We start from the raw sequence: 22,430 nt of genomic DNA on the forward strand, positions 1-22,430 counted from the left end.
TTCATTTACAACCACTCAAAAGAGGAATCTCAAGAGTCCTAATTTGCATCATTCTTGATTTCCAATAGTATAGTAGCCACTTCAACTTCTTAATCCTCCTTGATGTTCAAGCTTGTATCTCTTTGGTCTTGCATCTTCTATGATTTGGCAACACATGCTCCTACCTACCATAAAACATCTGCTCCTACTTGTCACAAAACAACTATTTGAGAACCAAATAATGGATCCGACATTATCTTATCAAAAACAAATTTGTTTCAGCAAACTCATAGATTCCATAAAAATAAACTTCTTAGCCAATTCCATTGACCAAGGGGGGGTGACAAATACCCTCGACAAATATCTTCCCTAATAAAATACCTTTCCACATCAATGTGAAAGGGTGGTATAGTAGAAACATTTCTTATAGCCAAGAAAAGCATCATTATCGTGAATACAATTCCTAAATAGCCGAGGGATAGTTTCTACTTGGGACTTGCACCTTGGGCATATTCCCTTAACTATTCCAACCCTTAATGCTCTCATTCATTGGTAAGGGATAGTTTCTATCTGAGACTTGCAACTTGGGCACATTCCATTAGCTATTCCATCCCTTAATGCTCTCTCATTGATCCACAAAGCTTTAAGTGTTGTCAACTAAAGCAAGTATGGCATCTTAGGCTAAATTACTTGATTCCATAGGTTGTGGAAACGACACTTCCATTTATCTTGGTTCTAGTGGATGTGCCAGTTTTTATTAAATTTGTTGCAAAAATAAAATTGCGTAGAGGTTCATTGTCAAATAGGCAAACCCCTATATGATTGAATCTATGTTTAATATTGATGATTAGCTAAATTTCATCCTACTTCCTGTGAAATGTGACTTTTGGTTGTTTTAAAGTCGGAAAATTCTTGAGTTAAAGTCCCAAGATCCTAACTCCTTTCTTAAACATGTAAAATGCCTTGTTAGAATCTTGTATATTGATGCTATTGTGAAAGAAGTTGAATGGGACCAAATATGTAGCACTCCAAGGGAGGGTGAGATTTGGGTGAAGGGATGGGGCCAATAGACGTTTATAGTTGAACTAAGCTTTCCATACTCCTTTGGCTAATGATGAGTAGTTTTTGGCTTGAACTTGAATAGGGCTAATGGTGATTGTGAGTGTAGCTAAGTTATTCCATTTATCCTTCTATTCGAATGATTTAGCTATTTCATTCGGAAGGAAACTCCAATTCTCATATTCCTAACTTGGACTTCTTATTACCCATTTCACTACCAGCCTGGTAGCTAGCATGTTCAAATCAAGCAGTTCTAATCCTTCCAATGCTTTACGTGTGGTAAAAATAGCCAAAGAAGGTTTTGGAACCTTCAATTTGTCACCATCCCCACTCCATAAGAAGCTCATTGTTCACTCATTGTTAGACTCTCCAATTACTTAATGCTAACCTTAGTAGGTTTCCATCATGCTAAGAAGTATATTATGGATGGAATGATGATGATGTGTTTGAGAACAAAGCTCTTTCTAGCCATGCTCAATTGCATTCCCTTCCAATAATCTAACTTTTTCTTCAATTTATCGAGCACCCAATTCCAACTCTATTTATGCGAAAGACCAAATCCATGGGTATTTCAAGTAGGCTTAAGTACTTTCCCCTCTTCTATCTACTTGCATCATACCTCCACAACCACCGACAGGGGTTGCTTAATCCCTAGCCCTAGCAAAGGGTTTGGAGCAAAACCCCACAAGTGCTACTGGCTCCCGGGCGCGACCTAGCTCTAAGACAACTGTCAAGCTTCCTCTTTAAAAAAAGGAGGAAAAGACAAGGTGATGGTCTATGGATGGGTGCGTCATGCATCATCTAATTGATTTTTGGACGTGGCAGTGGGGCCCACTCTTGGGCGAATTGATTGCAGAATATTTCTGCTGAAGATCCAAGATCCAGATTCTGACTCTGACGGGAGAATCAAATGTAGTACGACCATTCTTTTTGTTGTTTTCTTTTGTTTTGTTGCGTGGCAAAGAAAAATTCTGCAGTCTGCGTCAATTGGGGCCAACCTGTGATGAGATGGGTGATGATGATAGCAACCACGCAGTTGCTCCGGCTGCTGTTGCTGCTGCTGCTCCCATGGGGTCCATCAGCACCAGCGTCAACCATAGCCTGCAGAATCGCGAGCTTCTGATGCGAGGCTCTGATGACCCTGAAGACCCCCTTAAACTCGGCCCTTCCCTCAATGGCGCCTTTCATCCTGGGCATCAGGTAAGATTTGGTCCTGTATTTGCTTTGCTGTGTTTCCTCTTTCAAGAAAAGGAAGGCAAGGAAACAAGTCTATATGAGACTGAAAACATTGACTACATGTAGATGGATGAATGGATGGATGGATGTGAGAGAGAGAGAGAGAGAGAGAGAGAGAGAGAGAGAGAGAGAGAGAGAGATCTACGTCTAGAAGAGGCAAAATTGGTCTATGAGACTAATCCTGTAAATTACATCCCATCTTGTCAATTGCATCCCTGATTTCCCTGGGCACTTTATGCTTTGTATGTACTAAGGTGGGGCTCATAAACCCTCACTTGTCGTGGCTTCTCATAGGGCAATTAAGGGGAAAGGAAGATTGACAAGTTGGAGTAATATACATTGGGAAATCACATGATCTAATTCTTGTCAATCGCATCCCTGTGTAGTCCCCATGCAAGAGTACAATCATGATGACTAATAAGTAGTCTATCACTAACTCAATCAAGGAGGCATGACGGGATGTAACATATCATGCATGGGGCAGCAAGAAAAAGAATGTCAAGAAACAAGATCCACTAGATGTGCAGCATGTGTACAATTGAGTGTCACCAATGGATGTGATTCAATCGATAAGCTCTATACCTGTGTTCAAGGAATAGCTCGAGTGGCATTAACACTCAAGGAAGAAGGCAAGCAAGAGAGGAAGCAAAACTTGGGTAAGATTGTTCTTTTTTTCTTCAGTCTTTTACAGATACCTTGAGGGAAGGCAGTGGCACATCCTCTCCTTTATAGGCTAATGTGTGACCAGGCCTATCACAAGGTGAAATAATAGGAAAAGAAATAGATTCGAAAGTGGGTACCATGACAGCATCTCTGTCAACCTCTCTCAGCTCACTTGCTATCACCAAAATAAAACATGAAGAAACACCCAAAATTCGCCATACCCCAGCCTCAAGATAATTGGATGCACCTTGAAGTCTCCGCAATATAAAATGACTTTTCTCAAGCTAAGGGGAGAAGTAGTATTTTCACCTGTTTGCAGACAACTTCCTGTTAGCTGACATGACGCAAAGAGGATCTTATCCCCTTATGCAAACTGGTACAAAGAACATAATACAGACAAACACGTGATGATGTCAGACAAAAGACAATTAAAGACTCTTAGACGAATGCTCTCAAAAATAGAGGTCCATAAAAGCAGCTCAAAGGTCATTGTGGATTCAAAAAGATACAAAGGTCCATGATCTTAAATCATGGAAGTGTGGTGCATCTTTGTGCCCTCCTCTGGGAGCATGCAGCAATGATGGAGGGTGGAGCATCAACATGCCCTCTTTTCACGCTTCATACTCCCCTCTTGATTTGTAGCATGACCCTGATATCAACAGCTAAAGGAGATGCTTCTACATTTGCCTTTGATAGAGAGTCCCCATCTGACACGCTAAAAAATTCCAATAGGAGTATAGTTGCTGCCAAGACAAGATTGCTCCACAATATTAGTAAGGCAAAAATTGATGCTAACATAGGATTACTCTATAGCAGTGGTATTGACTTTAAGGGTAGTCTTCATGCATGTCTCATTTCTACATTTATTGACATGGGAACCACTTTATTTAGGACTACTCTAGTGTTAGATTGTTTAACCATTTAGGTGGTTGTTCCCACATACGCATACAAGGCTTCTTTATGTTGATTCTTTCTGACAATCCCTCCCTTAATTGAAAGGAGGTATGAGCCTTGCATTGGGCAAGTTCTGCTTCTAAGCTGGCCATGCTCCGAGGGAATTGTTGTATGAAGACAACTGTGCACACAAATTTTAAAAGTCTTAAACGAGGTCTTGCTGGGCACTTTATGCTTTGAATGTACTAAGGCGGGACTTATAAACCCTCACTTGTTGTGGCTTCTCATGAGGGCAATTAAGGGGAAAGGAAGATTGACAAGTTGGGAGTAATTTACGTTGGTTAATCATAAGATGGGTAGCTGATGTTGAACCACAAAAATTAATTCATGGATTATTATTGTGCATTAATGCATGATTTTGATCCAATAAAATAGCCCCAAAAAGACTTATTTCTGTTATAGTATTTTATAAGTTTAGTCAATAGGACAAATGCCCAAAATTCCACTACAAAAGGACATATTGTGGGCATCCATACACCCCCTCACTGATCATTCTAAGATTCATTCTCCGTTGACTCTCCTCTGCCCCCTGGTGGTTGCTGCCTTTCCTTGCAGCTGCTGCCTTCCTTGCAGTAGCTGCTACTTTGGGGCTGCTGCCCACACTCTTGGAGTTGCCGCCCATCCCTGCTGGCTGCCACCTACACCAGCAGGCTGGTGCTGGTGTAGGTGACCCACAAGAGTTGCTGCCCATCTGCATTTCCAGGTTTTACCCCTCTTGGGGGCTCTATCAACACCTCACGGAGGCGGAGCCCTGAGGTCATCGTATCATCACTGTACCTCATTTATCAATACTTTATCCATGCTCTGAATTCCTGAGTTTCCCCACTACAAACCCTACCATTTCTTTACAACCGATCCTTACATGTTGAACAAGATAATTCAGCCCTGCAAGAAATGCAAGGTGTACCCTTGTAGGATCTCAAGAACTAGATGCTTGAGAGGATACACTAACCACCACCAAAGATCAATATGAGCAGTAGTTGAGTTGGTCTAAAGTGACTTCAGATGGTGAGTGATGGAGAATCACAACAAAAAACAAATACTGCATCAAGAGTTGTGAGACTTGAAATGGACAAGATTGTTGCAACGTACTGCAAAAGATAGATACAAGAATGCTGAATAGGATTACCTCTACAATGAAAAACTGTCTTGCTAAACAAAGATTGATGGCTGATAGCTGAAGGAATTGCTGCCTACACAATACAAAAACACACAAGCACCTAGATCTTGCAGTGGAATAGTCTATAGAGCAATGCCATGACTACCAAGAATGGCACTTGCCATATATGCCTTCCACATAGAAAGAGTTCTTGAAATGATTTGTGAGATCACCTTTCTTTGTTGGCTCTCTAATTTGATGCACACACCATGGCCCTAGTGCTCCCCTTGGATCCTTCGTGCACATCTTACACGACACAAGCCATATGAGCATAAAGAACAAACATAAGGACTGATATCCAACTCACTTCCTAGACACAGAGCCAAAGACATGCTCTTCATTGAGCCTGGGAGCTTGCAGCTACATTGGCTTAGCTTTTGACCTCGAGAGTTCCATACCACACCCACACCCCACCTATTGTATGGGGAAGAACTATCAAGGGTCTGTACTCTGTAGTCCAATGGGCACCCCATAGGAATGAACTTGGCTCAATAATTTCCTTTGCAAGATAGACCTAGAGCTGCCCAGCTATCTTGTCCTCTTCCCTTTGGCTAAACATCTACAGTTGTTGGGAGACAGGATGGCTACCTGGCACTACCTCTATCTTGTGATCAAGATTGGGCCCATGTGACAGTGGCAGCCCGTTTGGTAAATTTAATAGGAAGATACCAGCAAATTCACTTAAGACAATGCCCAAATACTTTTTAACCTAGTGATCTTGCACAGACAAAGATGCATTAAACTCCTATAAAGACATGTCACTATATGAAGTTCAAGAATGACAATCAAAATGAAAATCAGCTGAATCACTTTTTACAAAGCACATATACTTTTAAACATCAGAATCATGATACCAAGATGAAAATTCATTTGCTGAAATAAGATCTAGATAAGAAACAAGGATCTTAAGGGATGTGGAACCCTCAACCACGTGATGTACCCTATCAAGTCATGTTTTCCAGTCAACTTATAGAGAATTTGTCTTACTATAAAACCCTGGCATTCCCAAATGACATCAATGTGCTTCAGATGTGTAAGCTGAAAGTCCAGAGGCTCGTGGTACTGCTAGATGTGCACATCTAACAGCAGCACCACCTCAGTTCATCGATCCGAGTGCTGACTTTCTGCACACTGGACAACATACTTATGCCTGTAGATACTGTCCAAAGTTTAAGATGTTGTAACACATGAGATGAAATGAAGTTGTGAGTAGGGTCATTATCAGACAAAACCATTATAGGCCCATTAACTCACCTGTAGTATGAATATCATACACACCGAACCTAGTCTCGTTTATCTGACAACTCGGACATCTACATGTATCCATAGAACACATCTCTGAATCAGAAATAGACATACAGGGTGATTCCATTTGTGTACTACCATTTTTGCTACTAAGGTCTTCTTGTTCTTGCTCTTATTGGGGCTTGTAGATGTCTTCCAAAGGGCTAATGATGTTTTGTAAAGCCTTTTTTTAGTACTCTAGTGGGAGCTGAAATAGATATAACATGGAGAGTGTCATTTGTGCATCATTCAAGGACTTTGTCTTGTGGAGAAGGTCCTTAAACTCTTGCAAGTATGCATTGAAAGTCTTCTTGCACATCTCCATCTTGAACAATTTCTTAAAACATTTGATCCTATTGACCTGCACAAAGCGTGGTTGAAAGACTGACTAAATTTTTTCCAAGTCCCCAGATTGGGTTGTTGTTGAGCCACTAATATTAGGGTTTGCACTAGTTCATAGTAATGTTAGAATAGTGGGCAGCCATGGGGTCCCCTTTACCTCGTTTCACATGTATTCATTTCATACGTATTTCTTCTTGGTGCTTACAAGATTTTGGTTACCCTTCACTGCATTTCATATGTATTTCTTGGTGCTTACAAGATTTTGGTAATGTTCACGTCATTGTTTTGGTACTCTTTATTTCATCTCATGTATTATGATCTATGTGTGTTTGATGATCATACTTGTAAAAGGGCGCTTCAGCAAGTCAACAATTCCTCCATGAGGGCACTATTCAAGTGGTGTCATTGCACTTTGCATAGCATTCTGTTTGAGCATGATAGTTTGCATTCCTCATGCATTGGCATTGTACTTATGTGAAAATGAGGTGCTTTTGGGGGGGGGGGGGGGGGGGGGGTGAGTGGTCAACTTGGATCCACCATATTTGAGACACATCATCACGGTAGTCTACTATGGCATCTTACTATGATTGAAACCAGCCTTTCTCCTCGAAGTGGGTGGGGGGTGGGGGGGGGGGGGGGACTTGTGTATGTAAGCACCATCCAAGGTTGAAAACTCTTTGTACTATGTTAGCATAACTCCCTTCAACCTTCTAAAAGAGTGCTCAACTTGGATCCACCATATTTGAGGCACATCATCACGGTAGTCTACCATGGCATCTTGCTATGGTTGAAACCAGCCTTTCTCCTTGAAGTGGGTGGTAATGACCTGATTAATCAACAATTATAGCAAGCATAAAATTCACATAAATTGAAAATGCACACTTTACCACTTTAATCTTGGACAATGGACAGCTTGTTGGCCCCAAAATTGGCAGTCCTTGCAGTATTTCTTTAGCTTGGATTGCAAATGGATGGAGTATAACTGAGATTTTCTAAACTCCTCCCCTAATCCAAGTGCCTTTTGCTATCAAAGCTAACTAGCAAGTTTTTAAATTAATTTGACCCTTGGTTTGCTTGGGGAAACAATTAACTTGCATCTCACATGTGAAAGTCACATTAGCACATTTGATTAGCTTTTAATAAAATTTCACATCCTCGTGGCAATGATAATATATAGCACATTCCTCCAATCACACTAAATTTCTTCATCTATATCTCTTCGTCCCATCCTTGCATTCCAACAATTCTATTTTATGGAGGATGTTAAAAATCTGCCATTCTCTCACTTGGTGTTCATCTCTTGGAGGACATTCCCATTAGTGGAGTCTCATTATAGCTACTGCAATGGGTCACCTATTACTCTACAACCAGCTGCTGTCCATTAGCTGCTGCATTTCCAGCTGGAAATATGCATACAATCTGGCAACCTGATTTTTGCCTCCTACCATTTGTGTTTTACTGATATTGGGGTTCCTAGTTGCTGTTGATCTGATTCCAGCTTGTCATTATTCCATAGCTGCATTCTTTGAAGAAATTATGGAGGGTATGAGAGAGAGAGCCATTCATATTAAAAATGTATGCAAGAAAGGATTGATTTATGGTTGAACAAGTACATGAATTTATAGCTTTTCAGCTTGGACACTTTCTATTCTCTTTGTCTATGGGATACATTTCATACATTGTAGGTAGCCTCTTTTTGGTGCCAACTTATCCATCCTTATGCCAAAATGACTAAGTGACTAGAGAGATAGTAGGATTTGCGAGGGAAAACACATCGTGTGCATAGCAAACACTGAGAGAGAAAAGTAACACAGAAGATGATGAAAGATGAATCATGCTGATGAAGTGAATCTAATACAAGGGTGCCGTAGCACAAAGGAAGGCCTGGAGTGCAGGAAGATTGCCGAAGAAGCCTCTGAGTCTGCAAACACAGGATGAAGAGGTGTTACTTGGAGCAAGGAGACTTCCGTCGAAGGGTGAGGAGCCTTTGACTCTGCAAATGCAAGGATGAAGAGTGGTACACGAGCAAGGAGACAGTTGATGAAGCCTTCGTCTACAAATGCAAGTCTGATCAGGTGACGTCAGCTATTGGGAGTGATCAGGTGGTGAGGATGAGCCAAATGTTGAAAACACAGATGAAGAGAACCTCTGGAAGTGAAACGCCAGCTGTGGAGTGACGTCAGAAGGGTGGGAAGCAGTCAGGAATCAAACGCAAGGTGCAACTGCCTTTGATGAAGGTGACGCCTGCTGGAGAGACACGCTAGATGGTGAGGAACCTCCCTGGCAGCCAAATGCAAGAAGGTGCAGCTGCTAGAAGGGTGGAGGATGACGCTAGATAGGGTGGATGCTGATGCCAAAAGAGTGTGGACTCCAAACACAAGGTGTAGGAGCACAGAAGATGTTGTTGCCAACAATGGAGGATGGACACCAGTTAAAGAGGAGCACACTGCCACCATGAACGCGGCCAACTGGAGATGAAGAGTGGCGCCAAGAAAGTGTGGAGATGGTGGTAGGAGAGGAGAGAGAGAGATGATGGAAGAGAGAGTATGCCAAAAGACCGACGAATAGAGAGTAGGAGTGACGGACTGAAGGATCAGCTGTAAGGAATGAATGAAAGAGTGGTCTATAAATAGGCACAACCAGTCTAGGGCGGCACCCCTTTTTGGCTGCAAACCCGTAATGCAAAATGCAGAAATGCAAAAATGCAAACTGCGGGTGAAGGTTTCTCAACACCCCCTCTCAGGTCCAAAAAGGGGAACAAGAGAAAAGTGAGGTGGAGATGCAATGCTTGATGGAAGAATGCTCATGCACACCAGGTGCCACTTAGACAGTGTTCCTCATGGAGAAATTGTTTACTTGCCCAAGCGCCCTTGTACAAAGATGATGAAAACATGCAATGCATAGGAGGAATGTCGGACTTTGTGTGGTGCCGAGAACCATAAGGACATGAACGTACTCAATCTCGGGAGTTGGCTCCATGTTGACCAAGGGATGAAGAAGATCCACCTTGTAATCTGAGAATACCACTTGAAAGGAAACCTTCGAAGATAGTCATGAGAGACTCGATAAGCTGTAGAACCCGAAACTCAACCTCCGGAGATAAGTCACTAGCTCCGTGACTCCATGTTGAAAGGAATATGAAGGCCTAGCCACCAAGTCGTTGCTGAAGACCCAAGGGTCCCGATCAAGGTAGATTCTCTAGATCTTGGGTACGAGTAGAGGAAATGACTGCTCAAAGGAGAGCCACTCTTGGAAAGTGAAAGGTGGTGGTGTGTGAAGAACTTCATGGCATATAGGGTCTCTCTTTGAATCGTGAGGAGTAGAAGTAGGAGCCTCGTCTAAAGTTGAAGAAGAACTGGAAACCCCCTTTGAGGGCCAAAAAAGAAAATTCCCCTCTGTTTCCCAGTCTAAGATAGAAAGGGAATCCAACCACTCATGGCTCATGGACTGCGAAGCATCAGATGATGAAGGAAGTGCCATCGGTCGTGTTGAAGAAGGTATCTGGGGCTCGAAAGAAAAAGCCGGAAAGCACCTAGAAGTGGCCTCTCGAACTTGAATGGAAGAGGGTGGGGAAGGAGGCTCAGAATGAGTCAAGAGTGGGGAACAGTCCGGACTCTCTCGAGAGTGGACTGTGGAGGAGATGTGGGCTGTGGAAGCCACTGTACTTGGAAGTGGGTGGAGGAAACCTCCGCGCAGTGGGGTGGTCTCCAAGATGGCTTATCGCCTCATAAGGAATTAGAGCTTCCGTGTGCTTGAAAGGAATTAGTGCATGTTGGTTGCGGCTTATTGCCTTGAGCATAATACTCCCATAGCCGATGCAGAATGATCTCTATGGCTCAAAAAGGAGAGTTGACACAAGGAGTGCTTGGTGGAAAATGCATATACTCCGGGGGAGTGGGGAGCAAAGGTCGAAGTCGATAGTCTCTTCGGTGGGATGATTGTTTGTGCCACAGTAGTAGCACCCAGTAGATGGCAATCTGTCTCGGTGGAGACGCCATGGTATCGGGGTGGTGAATTGGAGAAGGGAGGGTGGGAGGGAGAAAAAAGATATCTCCCAATGCGCAACGGAAATGATAGAGAAATCAAATGTTGATGCTGAATCCGCCAGCGGTCTTTGTCTTCTTTGATGAGGAGGATCTTTGTGGCTCTTTGAGCACCTATGGCTCTGGTACCATGTCAAAATGACTAGGTGACCAGAGAGACAGTAGGGTTTTGCGAGGAAAAACACAGTGTGTACGGCAAACACTGAGAGAGAAAAGTAACACAGAAGATGATGAAAGATGAATCATGCTGATGAAGTGAATTTGATACAAGGGTGCCGTAGCACAAAGGAAGCCTTGGAGTGCAGGAAGACTGCCGAAGAAGCCTCTGAGTCTGCAAACGTAGGATGAGGAGGTGTCACTTGGAGCAGGGAGACTGCCGTCGAAGGGTGAGGAGTCTCTAACTCTGCAAACGCAGGGATGAAGAGTGATACCTATGAGCAAGGAGACAGCCGATGAAGCCTCTGTCTGCAAATGCAAGTTTGATGAGGTGACGCCAGCTGTTGGGAGCAATGCCAAGTGGTGAGGATGAGCCAGACGCTGAAAACGTAGATGAAGAAAGCCTCTGGAAGTGAAACGTCAGCTGTGGAGTGATGTCAAAAGGGTGGGATGTAGCCAGGAACCAAAGGCAAGGTGCAAGTGCCTCTGATAATGAAGGTGACGCCTGCTGGAGAGACACCAGATAGTGAGGAAGCCAAACACAAGAAGGTGGAGCCGCTAGTAGGGTGGAGGATGATGCGAGATAGGGTGGATGCTGATGCTAAGATAATGTGGACTCCAAATGCAAGGTGTAGAAGCACAGAAGATGCTGTTGCCAACAATGGAGGATGGACATCAGTTGAAGAGGAGCACAATGCCACTATGAACGCAGCCGGCTGGAGATGAAGGTTGGTGCCAAGAGAGTGTGGGGATGGTGGTAGGAGAGGAGAGAGAGAGATGATGGAATAGAGAGTGTTAGAAGACTGACGAAGAGAGAGTGGGAGTGAGGGATTGAAGAATCAGCTGTGAGACACCGAGATCATCCCTCTTTAACAGGGATGGGGGTTATGAGGGAACCGCCAGGGGAGAGGGTGGGGGATGGGAAGGAACCTATGAAAAAGAGGGTACACAAGCGGGAATGGGTATAGTAATAAACAATTGTCTTGGAGGGCCCTGCATAAGAGAAGGGGAATGGAGACTATAAAGCTCTCTATTCTACCAACTTGTTGCGATAACAGCCCTTGTAGAAGAATCCTCAATATAAACGACCTACTCAGTGAAGACAACGCGAGTACCAAGCCTAGTAAGGCCATAAATTGAGAGAAGTGGAAAGCCCAAGTCCGGAACATAAAGGCTTGTGAAAGGGAGCTCAATGCACGGCCAGGAAATAAAGATAGAGTGCCAATACCACAAATAGGCATTGAAACAATGTCATCAACAGTGAGTGAACCCTCAAAAGGGCATAGATCGTGCAACAAATCACCTTGTGGAGTCATATGACTAGAAGCTCCACTATCAACCAGCCAAGGCCTCTTAGAAGATGAGGCAACCACTGAAGAAGGCTCAACAATATGAAGGAACACTGACTCATGGGTAACTGTTGGAGTAGAGGTGGAAGGCGCGGATGTTCTAGCTCCATCCTTCGCTCCCGAACGAAGGTGAGGGTACTTCTTCCAACATTTCTTCTCAGGATGTGTCCCCTTCGCACAATATGGGCATTTAGGCTTCTCTGGTGTTGGATGTAAAGTCCAACAAGAAGGCCATTGCATACATTATAATGGTTGTATCTAATGATGAACTTACATACATTAAGCATCTTGATACAACTTACGTTGTATGGAAAAAGTTAATGGATACATATGAAAATACAGCCCTAGTATATCAAGTGCATCTAATGTGCAAACTTGTGAACATGGAGTTGGATGAGTCTAAGCCAGCATCTGAGCATTTCAGTTCTTTCATAGGGATTTTGAGTCAATTGCAGGACTTTGGTTTGCAACCCTCTAATGATAAACTGAAAGCTATTTTCTTGTTGATGACTTTACTTGATAGTTGGGAGGCTTTGGTTGTTTCACTTAGCAACAACACTTCTTTAACCTTTGATGGTGTTAGAGGCTCTCTTCTCAATGAGGAGATTAGAAGAAAGTCTAGTGGAGAAAGTAGTGGTTCAGCCTATCATCTTAGAGGTAGGTCAGAGAAGAGGGGTAATGCAGCAAATAAAGGCAAAAGTAGAAGTAAAAGCAAGGGCAAACAACATGATGTTACTTGCTATTAGTGTGGATGTAAAGGGCATAAAAAGCTTGAGTGCTGGTACTACAAGAAAGAGTAAGAAAGAAAGAAACAATAGGGAAAAGAAAAAGAAGGATGACAAGAAAGATGATGACAGCTCTGCCTCAAAAGAAGTTGCAAAGGCAAATGTTGCATCTAGTGTGGTCATACACTGGATAGATACTTGTCGCAGCCTCATGCAATGTAGACATTATGGCAACAATGGATGATATGCACATCACCAAAAAGGAGGGCCTTACTTTGAGCCCATGATGGGCTGTCCCAATCTTGGATAGTGGACAGCGGTGTCTCTTTTCATGTTACTCCCTCCCTGGAGTCATTTTCTGGATACATTGCAGGTTGCCTAGGCAAGGTTTACTTGGGCAACAATTATGCGTGTGAGATAGAGGGTATAGGTACCATTCACTTGGTCCTTGAAAATGTCCAAGGGCTAATTCTATAGAATGTTAGGTATGTACCTGGCATAAAGAAAAGTTTACTGTCAGTTGGGCAGTGTGATGCAAGAGGGTATTTTACTACCTTTGGTGGTGGATCTTGGAAGGTCCACAAGGGCTCCATGCTGATTGTTAAAGGCAACAAAAAGGGGATTTTGTACTATTTGCATTGTAAAGCATTACTTGGCAAGTTCTTGGCTATGACTGAAGTTTATTCACAGATGGAACTTTGGCACAAAAGACTTGGCCATATGAGCCAAAGGGCCTTTAGATCCTCTCCTCTTTAGGGAGATTTGATGTAAAAGGCTTGAGGTTTTTTCACAAGTGGCAAAGATGACTCACTCCATGTTTTGTTTGCTCTCATTGCATCCTTGGATTTAGAGTTGGATCAAAGAAGTTGTGATTGGGTTTCATGATGCCAAACCTTCTTTTAGTTTCAGCTTTCAATAAGCAAGGCTTTCACATCATCTTTGAAGATGACAAATGCATTGTCAAAGATAGAGAGCTTAACTATGCTCTTCAATTGTTGGTACTTCATACAAAGGTCTTTTTTTTTGGATATTAATGAGCAAAGATCTCATCATGCTCTAATAGTCAGTACACTTACTCTCGTTATGCAAAATGTAGAGCTTTGGCATGCTTGCTACGGTCCTATGAGCTTTGGTAGTTTGATGACTTCAATGTTGTTAGATGGTGGATGCTTCGCCTCCAATTGACACTCCACCTCCCCATGCATGTGAGGGGTATATACTTGGGAAAATGCATCGCTTTGCTTTTAAAAAGAGTGATGAAGTGCGTGCTGTCCAAAAATGCAGCTCATACACTTTGATGTGTTTGTTCCTATGTGGACAAGAGCACTCAATGGTCATTTGTATTTTGTTACTTTTATAGATGACTATCTCATTATACATGGGTGTATGGTCTCAAGGCAAAGTCGGATATATTTATGCACTTCAAACACTTGGTTGCAAAATTGGAAGCAAAAACAAGTTTAAAGGTGCAAACAGTACAGATGGATTGGCGGGGGAGAGTATATGTCTCGTGCATTTGAGGCATTCTTGCTTGAGCATGGCATTACATATCAGGCCATTGTGAGAATAAAACCTCAACAAAATGGAGTGGCTGAAAGAAATAACTGCAAACTCATGGAGATGACCGGATGCATACTGAAAAGCAAAGGGTTGCCATGTAAGTTTGGGCCTAAGGGCTAGAATGTGCAAATTATGTGTGCTCTGACTACACGTTTCATTGGAGGGTCCTACACCCATTCTCTCAGATAATCAGAGTGCTATTGCAATAGCATGAAATCTTGTGTTTCATGCTTGCACGAAACACATCAAGATTCACTATCACTATGTTAAAGAGAGATCTTACGCAGGAGAGATCGGGTTGATGTATGTTTCCATATAGTAAAATGTTGCAGACATTTTCACCACGGCTTTACCATGTGAGAAGTTTGAGGATTTCTGCAAGTCCTTGAACTATTATTACCCTTTGGTGATTGACGATCCTTGCACTTCGTCACATTGGCATTGTAGGGGGGTGGTCAAATATGCCAATTCTAGATAGTGCCCAATGTGATTTGTGTGGTGTGGACACTTAGATTTGAGTTGATCCAACTCTAGTTAGGGTGTGGGAGGTTGGTTAGGTCAACCTTAGACCTTAGTCGTACTTTGTACTTTCATTTTGTCATTCACTCTTGAGCTAATACACTCTCATGAGCTCACACTGTCTATAGTCTATTGTCTCTCATTTCTCTCTCCTCCATAGCCAGCTGCTTCTCACAATGTTGACTGCAGGTCAAGTGTTCATTCCAGCTGATTACATTAGCTGCATGGCTGACTGCTTGCCATGTGGCAGAGGTGTGATGCATGTTGACTGCTAGTGTCGCTATCATTGTGAAGCTACCCCTGTAGTCTTATCAGCACCATCACCATAATCTCAAACATCTTGGGCCTTGCTTAACTTATATAATTTAATGTTGCACTGTTCCAACGTGGGTAACATGACATAGCGTTTCAGGATGTAGTTGTGTCTTGAGAGCATTTTTATTGTTGGAGAAGATGAAACCTGAAGCAAGGTATTTATCATGATGTCACAACTTCCACTTTCCATTCCCAATAGTTTCTTGCTGATTGATGTATTGTTATGTCATTGCGGAGACATGACACAGGGGGGATCCTTTGTGTAAAGCATGTTAGTCCTTGCAGGGTTGTTTTTGAAAGGGTGGAGTAACCGACGATTTACTTTTGACACTAACATGATCTAATAAAAATTCTCAAATACATGCTATGTTTTTTGAAACTTGACATGTGTTTGAAGCATGTGAACCTTTCTGGTGGATGCATACACCCAATCTTTTTGAAATATTTGACTGTTGTGTTCTGCAGGCATCTCATTCTGTGGTTCAAAGCTGGGCTTCCAGAAAGTTCATGAGTGGCTGGTAAAAATCATTGTTTTGATTTATGCATTTACCCTTATGCATCTGTGTGTCATCATGTGTCTCAGTTAAATCAGGGATATTTCGCAAAGTTTTGTGATTGAACTTCAAAGTATCTCAAAATATCATCTATCTGGAACCATTCAGATGGTTTAAAGGCTTCTTTACCACCTTCTGCTCATTTACTTATAAAATAATTTTGGCATGCAGTGTCATCTTACTTCCCATTGCAATCACCTTCTACATTACTTGGTGGTTCATCCAGTTTGTTGATGGTTTCTTTTCACCTATATATGTGCACTTGGGGATCAATATATTTGGTAGGTGACTGGGATGAAAGTTTTACCTTCTAGCATTATTTTTAGTACTACTCACGCCTTTGTCTTTTCATTGGTGGTGTTTCAGGATTAGGCTTCATCACATCCCTAATCTTCATTTTTCTTGTTGGAGTTTTTGGCTCATCGTGGCTGGGGGCATCTATCTTCTTGTTAGGAGAGTGGTTCATTAAACGGATGCCATTAGTGAGACATATATACTCAGCTTCCAAACAAATAAGCACAGCAATTTCTCCAGGTCATTTTCTCATTTTTCAACTGCAGTAAAAGGAAATGCGATTTCACAGTGGAGCTTTAGGGCATTGAATATTCTAAGGATTTTGGTTAGCTGTCAGTGCTTATGATGTGAAATTTTTTTCCCACGAGAAGATTCCTTCATAGAATGACTATGCATTGGAAGGAGTAATGCATTATAGTTGAAGCATTTGGCTAGTTGATCTGTGGGGTGATTAGTGAGCCTTGCTTTTAATCAAATGGTCCTTGTGGAGAGCCATGAACAATGATTGCAGCTAGGCAAATCTTCAAGGATGCTAGAAGGAGATCAATCTCACAAAACTGGAAGCTAGAAATATCTCCTGAAATCAATGCTGAATCAGAAGGTTCTTGAGGTGGATACACAAAAGAAGTGGTTTCTCAACACCCCCTCTCAGGTCCAAAAAGGGATGAAGAAAGAGGAGTGAACAGAGGTAAAGAGAATATGTAGAGGATCCTTGAGATCCAAGATTTCCACCTGAAAGGTAACCTGTAGTAAGGAACAATAGAGAGGATGAACTATAGAACCCAACTCCACCTCAGGAGAGAAGCTACTAGCTCCGTAACTCCATGCTGGAAGGAATTTGAAGGCCTTATCCCCAAGTTACGATTGAACCTCCAAGGGTATCTAGGTGGTACCTAAAGATCTTGGGTATCAAGAGGAGAAACGACTGCTCAAAGACAGCCATCCCCAAAGAGTAAATGGTGGGTGAAGAACTTCAGGATATGAGGAGGGACCCCCTCTATGGGTGGAGGTGCAGGGGCCCCCTCTAAAGCTGAAGAATAAGGAGGAGCCCTTGTGAAGGGCAAATAAAGTATATCCCTCTCTAAAACCCCCTTGGCTAGAGATAGGGAATCTAAAAACTCATGAATCACGAACTACAAATTATATAATGATGAAGAAAGTGCTGCCAATCATGTTGAAGAAGGTATTTGGGGTGCCAAAGATATAGAAGAACTCCTAGAGGTGGCCTCTTGAACTTGAGTAGTCGAGGGTGGGGAAAGGTGAGGCATGAGATGAGCCAAGGGTGGGCAACAATCGTTGTCTCTCAGTGGAGTAGTAGAGTGCAGAGCCGAAGTAATGGAAGGTGTTGAACAGCCATAATCTCTCGAAGGAGCAAGCTAACGAGTAAACAGTATCCAACAATCACTACCTCGCGAGAGACCAGACTGCAGAACCACGGGTTATCATGGGGAAAACCACTCAATCCTAGAAGAGCAGTAGAAGAAATCTCCATAGTGCATTGCAGTAGTCTCAAGGAGGTCAAGGTTCCAAGTGATCCGTCTTTGGCTCAAAAGGACTTAGTGCACATTGGATGTGTCTTATTGCCTTGAGCATGATAAAAATCTGAAAGCTGGTGCTGAAAAAACTCTATGGCCTAGAAGGGAGAGGTGGCACAACTAGTGCCCGAGGATAGACGCATATACTCTGGCGGTGTAGGAAGCAAAGGTCCATGTTAGCAAGTATTGGTAAGGGGTTTGGTGATGTTGGAAGAGGAGCACCCACTGATCAGTCCATCTGTGTGTATGGAGAAGTCATGGCACCGGAGTGTCAACCTGCAAAAGGGAGGGTGGGAGGGAGAGGAAGAGAAGAGTATCTCTGCCTCCTAATGATGCAGTGGAAATGAAGGGGGAAATCAATAGATGATGCCAAACGTGCAACCTGCCTTTGTCTTCTCGAATGAACAGTATATTTATCTCTCTAAGCTCTTGCACTCTGATACCATGTTCTCGAGAATATGCAACGAAGCAAAGAGATAATAGGGTTTACGAGGAGAAACACAAAGTGTGTACAGCAAACACTAAGAAAGAAGAGAAACTTAGAAACACAAAGGAACAAGATGATGAAGCACTAAATCATGCTATGTGAAGAAAAGATGATACAATAGAGCCAAGGCTTAGAAGATGACTACATTGTCCTATCTAAATCAAGCAGCAGCACTTGTGGGAAATTTGCACAATGGAGCGAGCGAAAAGCAGTCCTTCGGGTAGTGGGCTATCGAAATAATCAATGAAAGGTGAAGGACAATTGTCAAGGGCGAAGCGCAGTCCTTTGATGCCGTCAAGGAAGAATAAGATGATCACCAACTGTCGATGGAGTGAAGCACAATCCTCAAACACCAGGAGATGAGTTAGGCTACAAAATGGGAATGCTTGGATGTGTGTGAGCTATCAAATGCAGGGAGAGTAGCCCAGATGCTGACGCTTGGAAGAAGATGTTGACACCAAATGTGTGGAGTATCCCCAGGTTGCAAATGCGAATGCCTGGGAAGGTGTGGATGACTTTAGTTGTGTGGAGATTGATGCCTAGATGGAGAATGCTCATGCCAAGCTGGGAGAAGATCTCTAGATTGCCAAACACAAATGCTGAGTGATGCCTAAAAGGAAAAGAAGCTAACGCCAATGCTGCAAATGCTAATGCTAGGTTAGGAGAACTCCAAACACAAGACTTAATGATGAGAAACAGAGTGCCTAAAGTAAGAGGGTGAAGATGGTGTGAGCTAGCCACCATGAGCCTCAAACTGCAATGTCTTCCAAAAGGGGTGTGAGCATTAGGGGAGAGACTAGAGAGAGAAAGGAAGGGTGTCAGAGTGATAAAGAGAGTGTCGAATGAATGAAGAGGTGGTCCATGTATAGGCCTCAACTGTCTAGGGTGGCGCATCACTGAGTGGGCACCGACTAATAAAGTGCCTAGAATGAGGGTACTAGCCATTTTTGGGGCTATTAGTGCGAAACCCTAATTGAGGTGGATACACGGAAGTAGTAGTTTCTGAACACCTATGTTTGAGTGGCCATAGGTAGAGATCCAGAGGGCATGAGGGGGATACTCAACATAGCCACAATTGGATAAAGCATGCTTATTTGTGCATAGATGGGACATACAATGTGCACACCAGGGATTGGAAAATTACATGATTATGGGGTTTTGAACATTATTAAAACATAATAATAATATTGATACATGTTCACGTTATCAAATCCTTGATCACAATCTAGTTAACAGTGTCTTGGGAACTTGATAAAGCCATAGATCACTTTACTAGCCATAATTATCAATGGTGACACTAGGGATTTGGCAACAATTAGGTAATTAATGCTAGTTTAGGGGCTGATGAGTGCTCAACTATACTTGGGTAATGAATTGGTCTACCTAATTTAATTGCTAGTTGGTCCGATAATTTTTTTGAGCAATAAATATTTATTAAATTAACTTTCAAAATTAATATTGTGAAAGTTACTTTAATGCTAGAAATTACTAGAAAATGGATTAAGAAGGCTGCCACTTGGCAAAACTTGTCTATGTGAATCGGGAGAAGGTTGTAGGCGACTGGAGAATGGTCATTTCATCTTAGCAAAGACTATGGGAGAGAGAGGAGAGGTTGTAGCAACAGGCGCGAGTTATGGGAGACATTTTGCAGCCATCAGGGGCAGCATCAAGGGACAGACAACAGCAGGCCAAGGTCCTAAGGAAGTAGGTGACAACAGTTTGAGGGCCATACAGCTAGGCATGGTGTGTTCCATTAGTGGAGACAACTTTCATGGCTATCTAGACAAGGCAACAATTGAGTTCTCCCATTTTCTCACAATGGAAATCTGAATTTTGTCTTTCCTGAGCATTCTTTCTCATTCTCTAATCATTACTTATCTTGCGCAGCAAATTCCAGCAGTTCCAGCCATTGGAGGTGGAGATTTTGAAGAATCTATGTTGTAAACTCTAGTTTATAGCAAGGATTAGGTTTGGCTGCCACCTCGGGAAGCATGCTTAGATTTATAGGCCTAGGATTTGAATTTCAGCAACGGAAATTGAAGAATTTTAGGAGATTCAAGAGGCCAACCAGTTAACAATGAAAATGGGGCTAAATTTGTCACCCAAAGAGCATGGTGAAGTCCAATTCCTCGAGCAAACCAAGGGGCAAATTGGTTTAAAGGCTTACTAATCGTTTGTGGCAGCAAGAGACATTTGGAGAGTGAAGGAGATTCAATGAATCTCAATGTATTCCTTCCAAATCATAGTACAATATAAAGAAATACCAAAAGAGGCGCTTGTTTTGAGGCCAATAGACTGTCCATTGTCTAAGATTAAGTGCTAATTCTACATTTTAGTTTATGTGAATTTCATTCTTGCTATAATTAGTATGAAATCAGGTTATTACCACCCTTTCCCTTGTTTTTTGATCATAAAACTAACCTTATTCTCACTTGGAGAGATCATGTATTTGGTAAGAGGGACATTGTGCAACCCCCTGTACCAAGATCAACATGAATCAATCTAAGAGGTGCCTCAACTCTATGTATTGTTTGCTAAGGAAACAAAGTGCAGTACTATTTCTCAAGCTGACAAGCTAGATAGACATCCTTGGATAGTTTTAGGTGTGGAAGGCTCTCAACTATCTAATGATGTGATAGGTAATAAAGTGAGTCATACCTAAGGTGTCCAAAGTGATAATGCCAAAGGTACTCCTTGTTTGTAGACTCCCATATGGTGGCTAAAGTTTGAAGTGATGGAACTTTGAGTCCTTGGTGGTCAACTGGGAAAGAAATTGGGTCATTATGTAGAGGCCACTAGGCTGTGCCTTGCTGCAAGCAATCACTAAACAAGTCTGAGAGTCGATGGCCTTAACTATGGTTGTTGTAAAGAAAACGGATCACCCCAATCGATAAAGCTACTAAATGAACAACAAGCTGAGCCCAAGTTGGGGAATATAGTATATATCATCCAACTTAGTGTGACCTAGACCATGGGTCTTGACTGAGGAGTTGTTCGCACACCAAACATTTCTAGGTTGTGCCTTGCCAGAAGCAATCACTAAACAAGTCTGAGAGTCTATGGTTGTTGTAAAGAAAACGGATCACCCCAATTGGTAAAGCTACTAAACAAACAAGTTGAGCCCAAGCTAGGGAATATAGTATATATCATCCAACTTAGTGCGACCTAGACCATGGGTCTTGTGAGGAGTTGTTCACACACCAAACATTTCCTCTTGCAAAGTCTCGAGGGACAAAAATGTCCTAGATTGGTATCATATAGTGGGTGGCTCCACTATCCACAATCCAAATAGAAGATGATGTGCTCAGTTAAGTAGAGTGGGCCTCTACCATTGGATTGTCAGGAGGTAACTTGGAAATGTGGACTAAGCTTGAAATCTCTGATGTCTGCATAGAGACAAGATGAGCCTCATGTCACCAACAAACTGGTCAGACATGCCCTCTAGACTTGAGAATGATATTGGTTGTGATAGTTGACCAATGGTAGTGTGGGTCTTGCCTCATCACCATACCTACTTTTGGTTGCCTTGTCCTTGTTGCCCTTTCAAGAAGAGACAACAAAAGCCTCCTTTGTGGAGGAAACACTATGAAATTGATTGAACAATCGAGTGCAATGTAGTAGCTGACACTCAAATTCATAGAACATAGACATAGTGGACTATGAGATCACTTGCTACACAAATGGAAATGTTTTCTAGGTAGCTTGTTTAGAAACAATGTAACATGATCATTAGGGGACTTCCTCGCCCATGTAGTGGAGAATTTGACGAGTCGATACTCATAAACCAAATTGGCCTTAAGGTCATCCCGGTTAGTGATTTTGAAGGTTTAAGCTCATGGTCAAGCTTATACCATGGCTCCTATCTCAGCTACATAGTGGCTAGTCAAGTGTTCCCATTGCATCGATGCTAGGTCAAAGTATTGTAGTTGAGAGTGAAATTTAGATAATAGACCTTGCATTAGCTCAACAATAGCGAAGGTATTTCTGGCCTTCCATGAGCAGACAACCTTTGGGAAAACAAGGCACAAGTATGGTTGAGGTTGCAGCCCCCTTGGACAAGATCCCCCAAGTTCTAAGAGTCAAGGATATGCCTCATCAAGTTTGACCAAGTAGTATCATTAGACTTGTTAAAATGAGTCTTATCAATTAATGCATGCTTGGCTAATGAGAATGAAGAACTTTGAGGTGTCTGAGTATATGGAGGGTAGTAAGAATAA

General features: G+C 42.5%; 1 protein-coding gene across 3 annotated transcripts in view; it reads left to right on the plus strand.

Annotated features, from left to right (window-relative positions):
* The first annotated feature begins 1,870 nt into the window (after window positions 1-1,870).
* LOC148012141 (protein LIKE COV 1-like) overlaps window positions 1,871-22,430 on the plus strand; it is a 50,634-nt gene continuing 30,074 nt past the window's right edge. The window contains exons 1-4 of one of the 3 annotated variants that reach the window (XR_015689102.1): window positions 1,871-2,238; window positions 15,809-15,861; window positions 16,069-16,178; window positions 16,264-16,431. Coding sequence is in view for 2 of the 3 variants with exons in the window: in XM_087669503.1 (XP_087525629.1) it covers window positions 2,047-2,238; window positions 15,809-15,861; window positions 16,069-16,178; window positions 16,264-16,431 (523 nt within the window). In the remaining variant the exon portion in view is untranslated. The remainder of the gene's footprint in view (window positions 2,239-15,808; window positions 15,862-16,068; window positions 16,179-16,263; window positions 16,432-22,430) is intronic. The other 2 variants (XM_087669503.1, XM_087669502.1) reach the window with 2 other exon arrangements.

This window comes from Lygodium microphyllum, chromosome 27, assembly GCF_053477565.2.
Source record: "Lygodium microphyllum isolate KBCC chromosome 27, Lygodium_microphyllum_v1.1.10, whole genome shotgun sequence".
Classification (NCBI taxonomy): domain Eukaryota; kingdom Viridiplantae; phylum Streptophyta; class Polypodiopsida; order Schizaeales; family Lygodiaceae; genus Lygodium; species Lygodium microphyllum.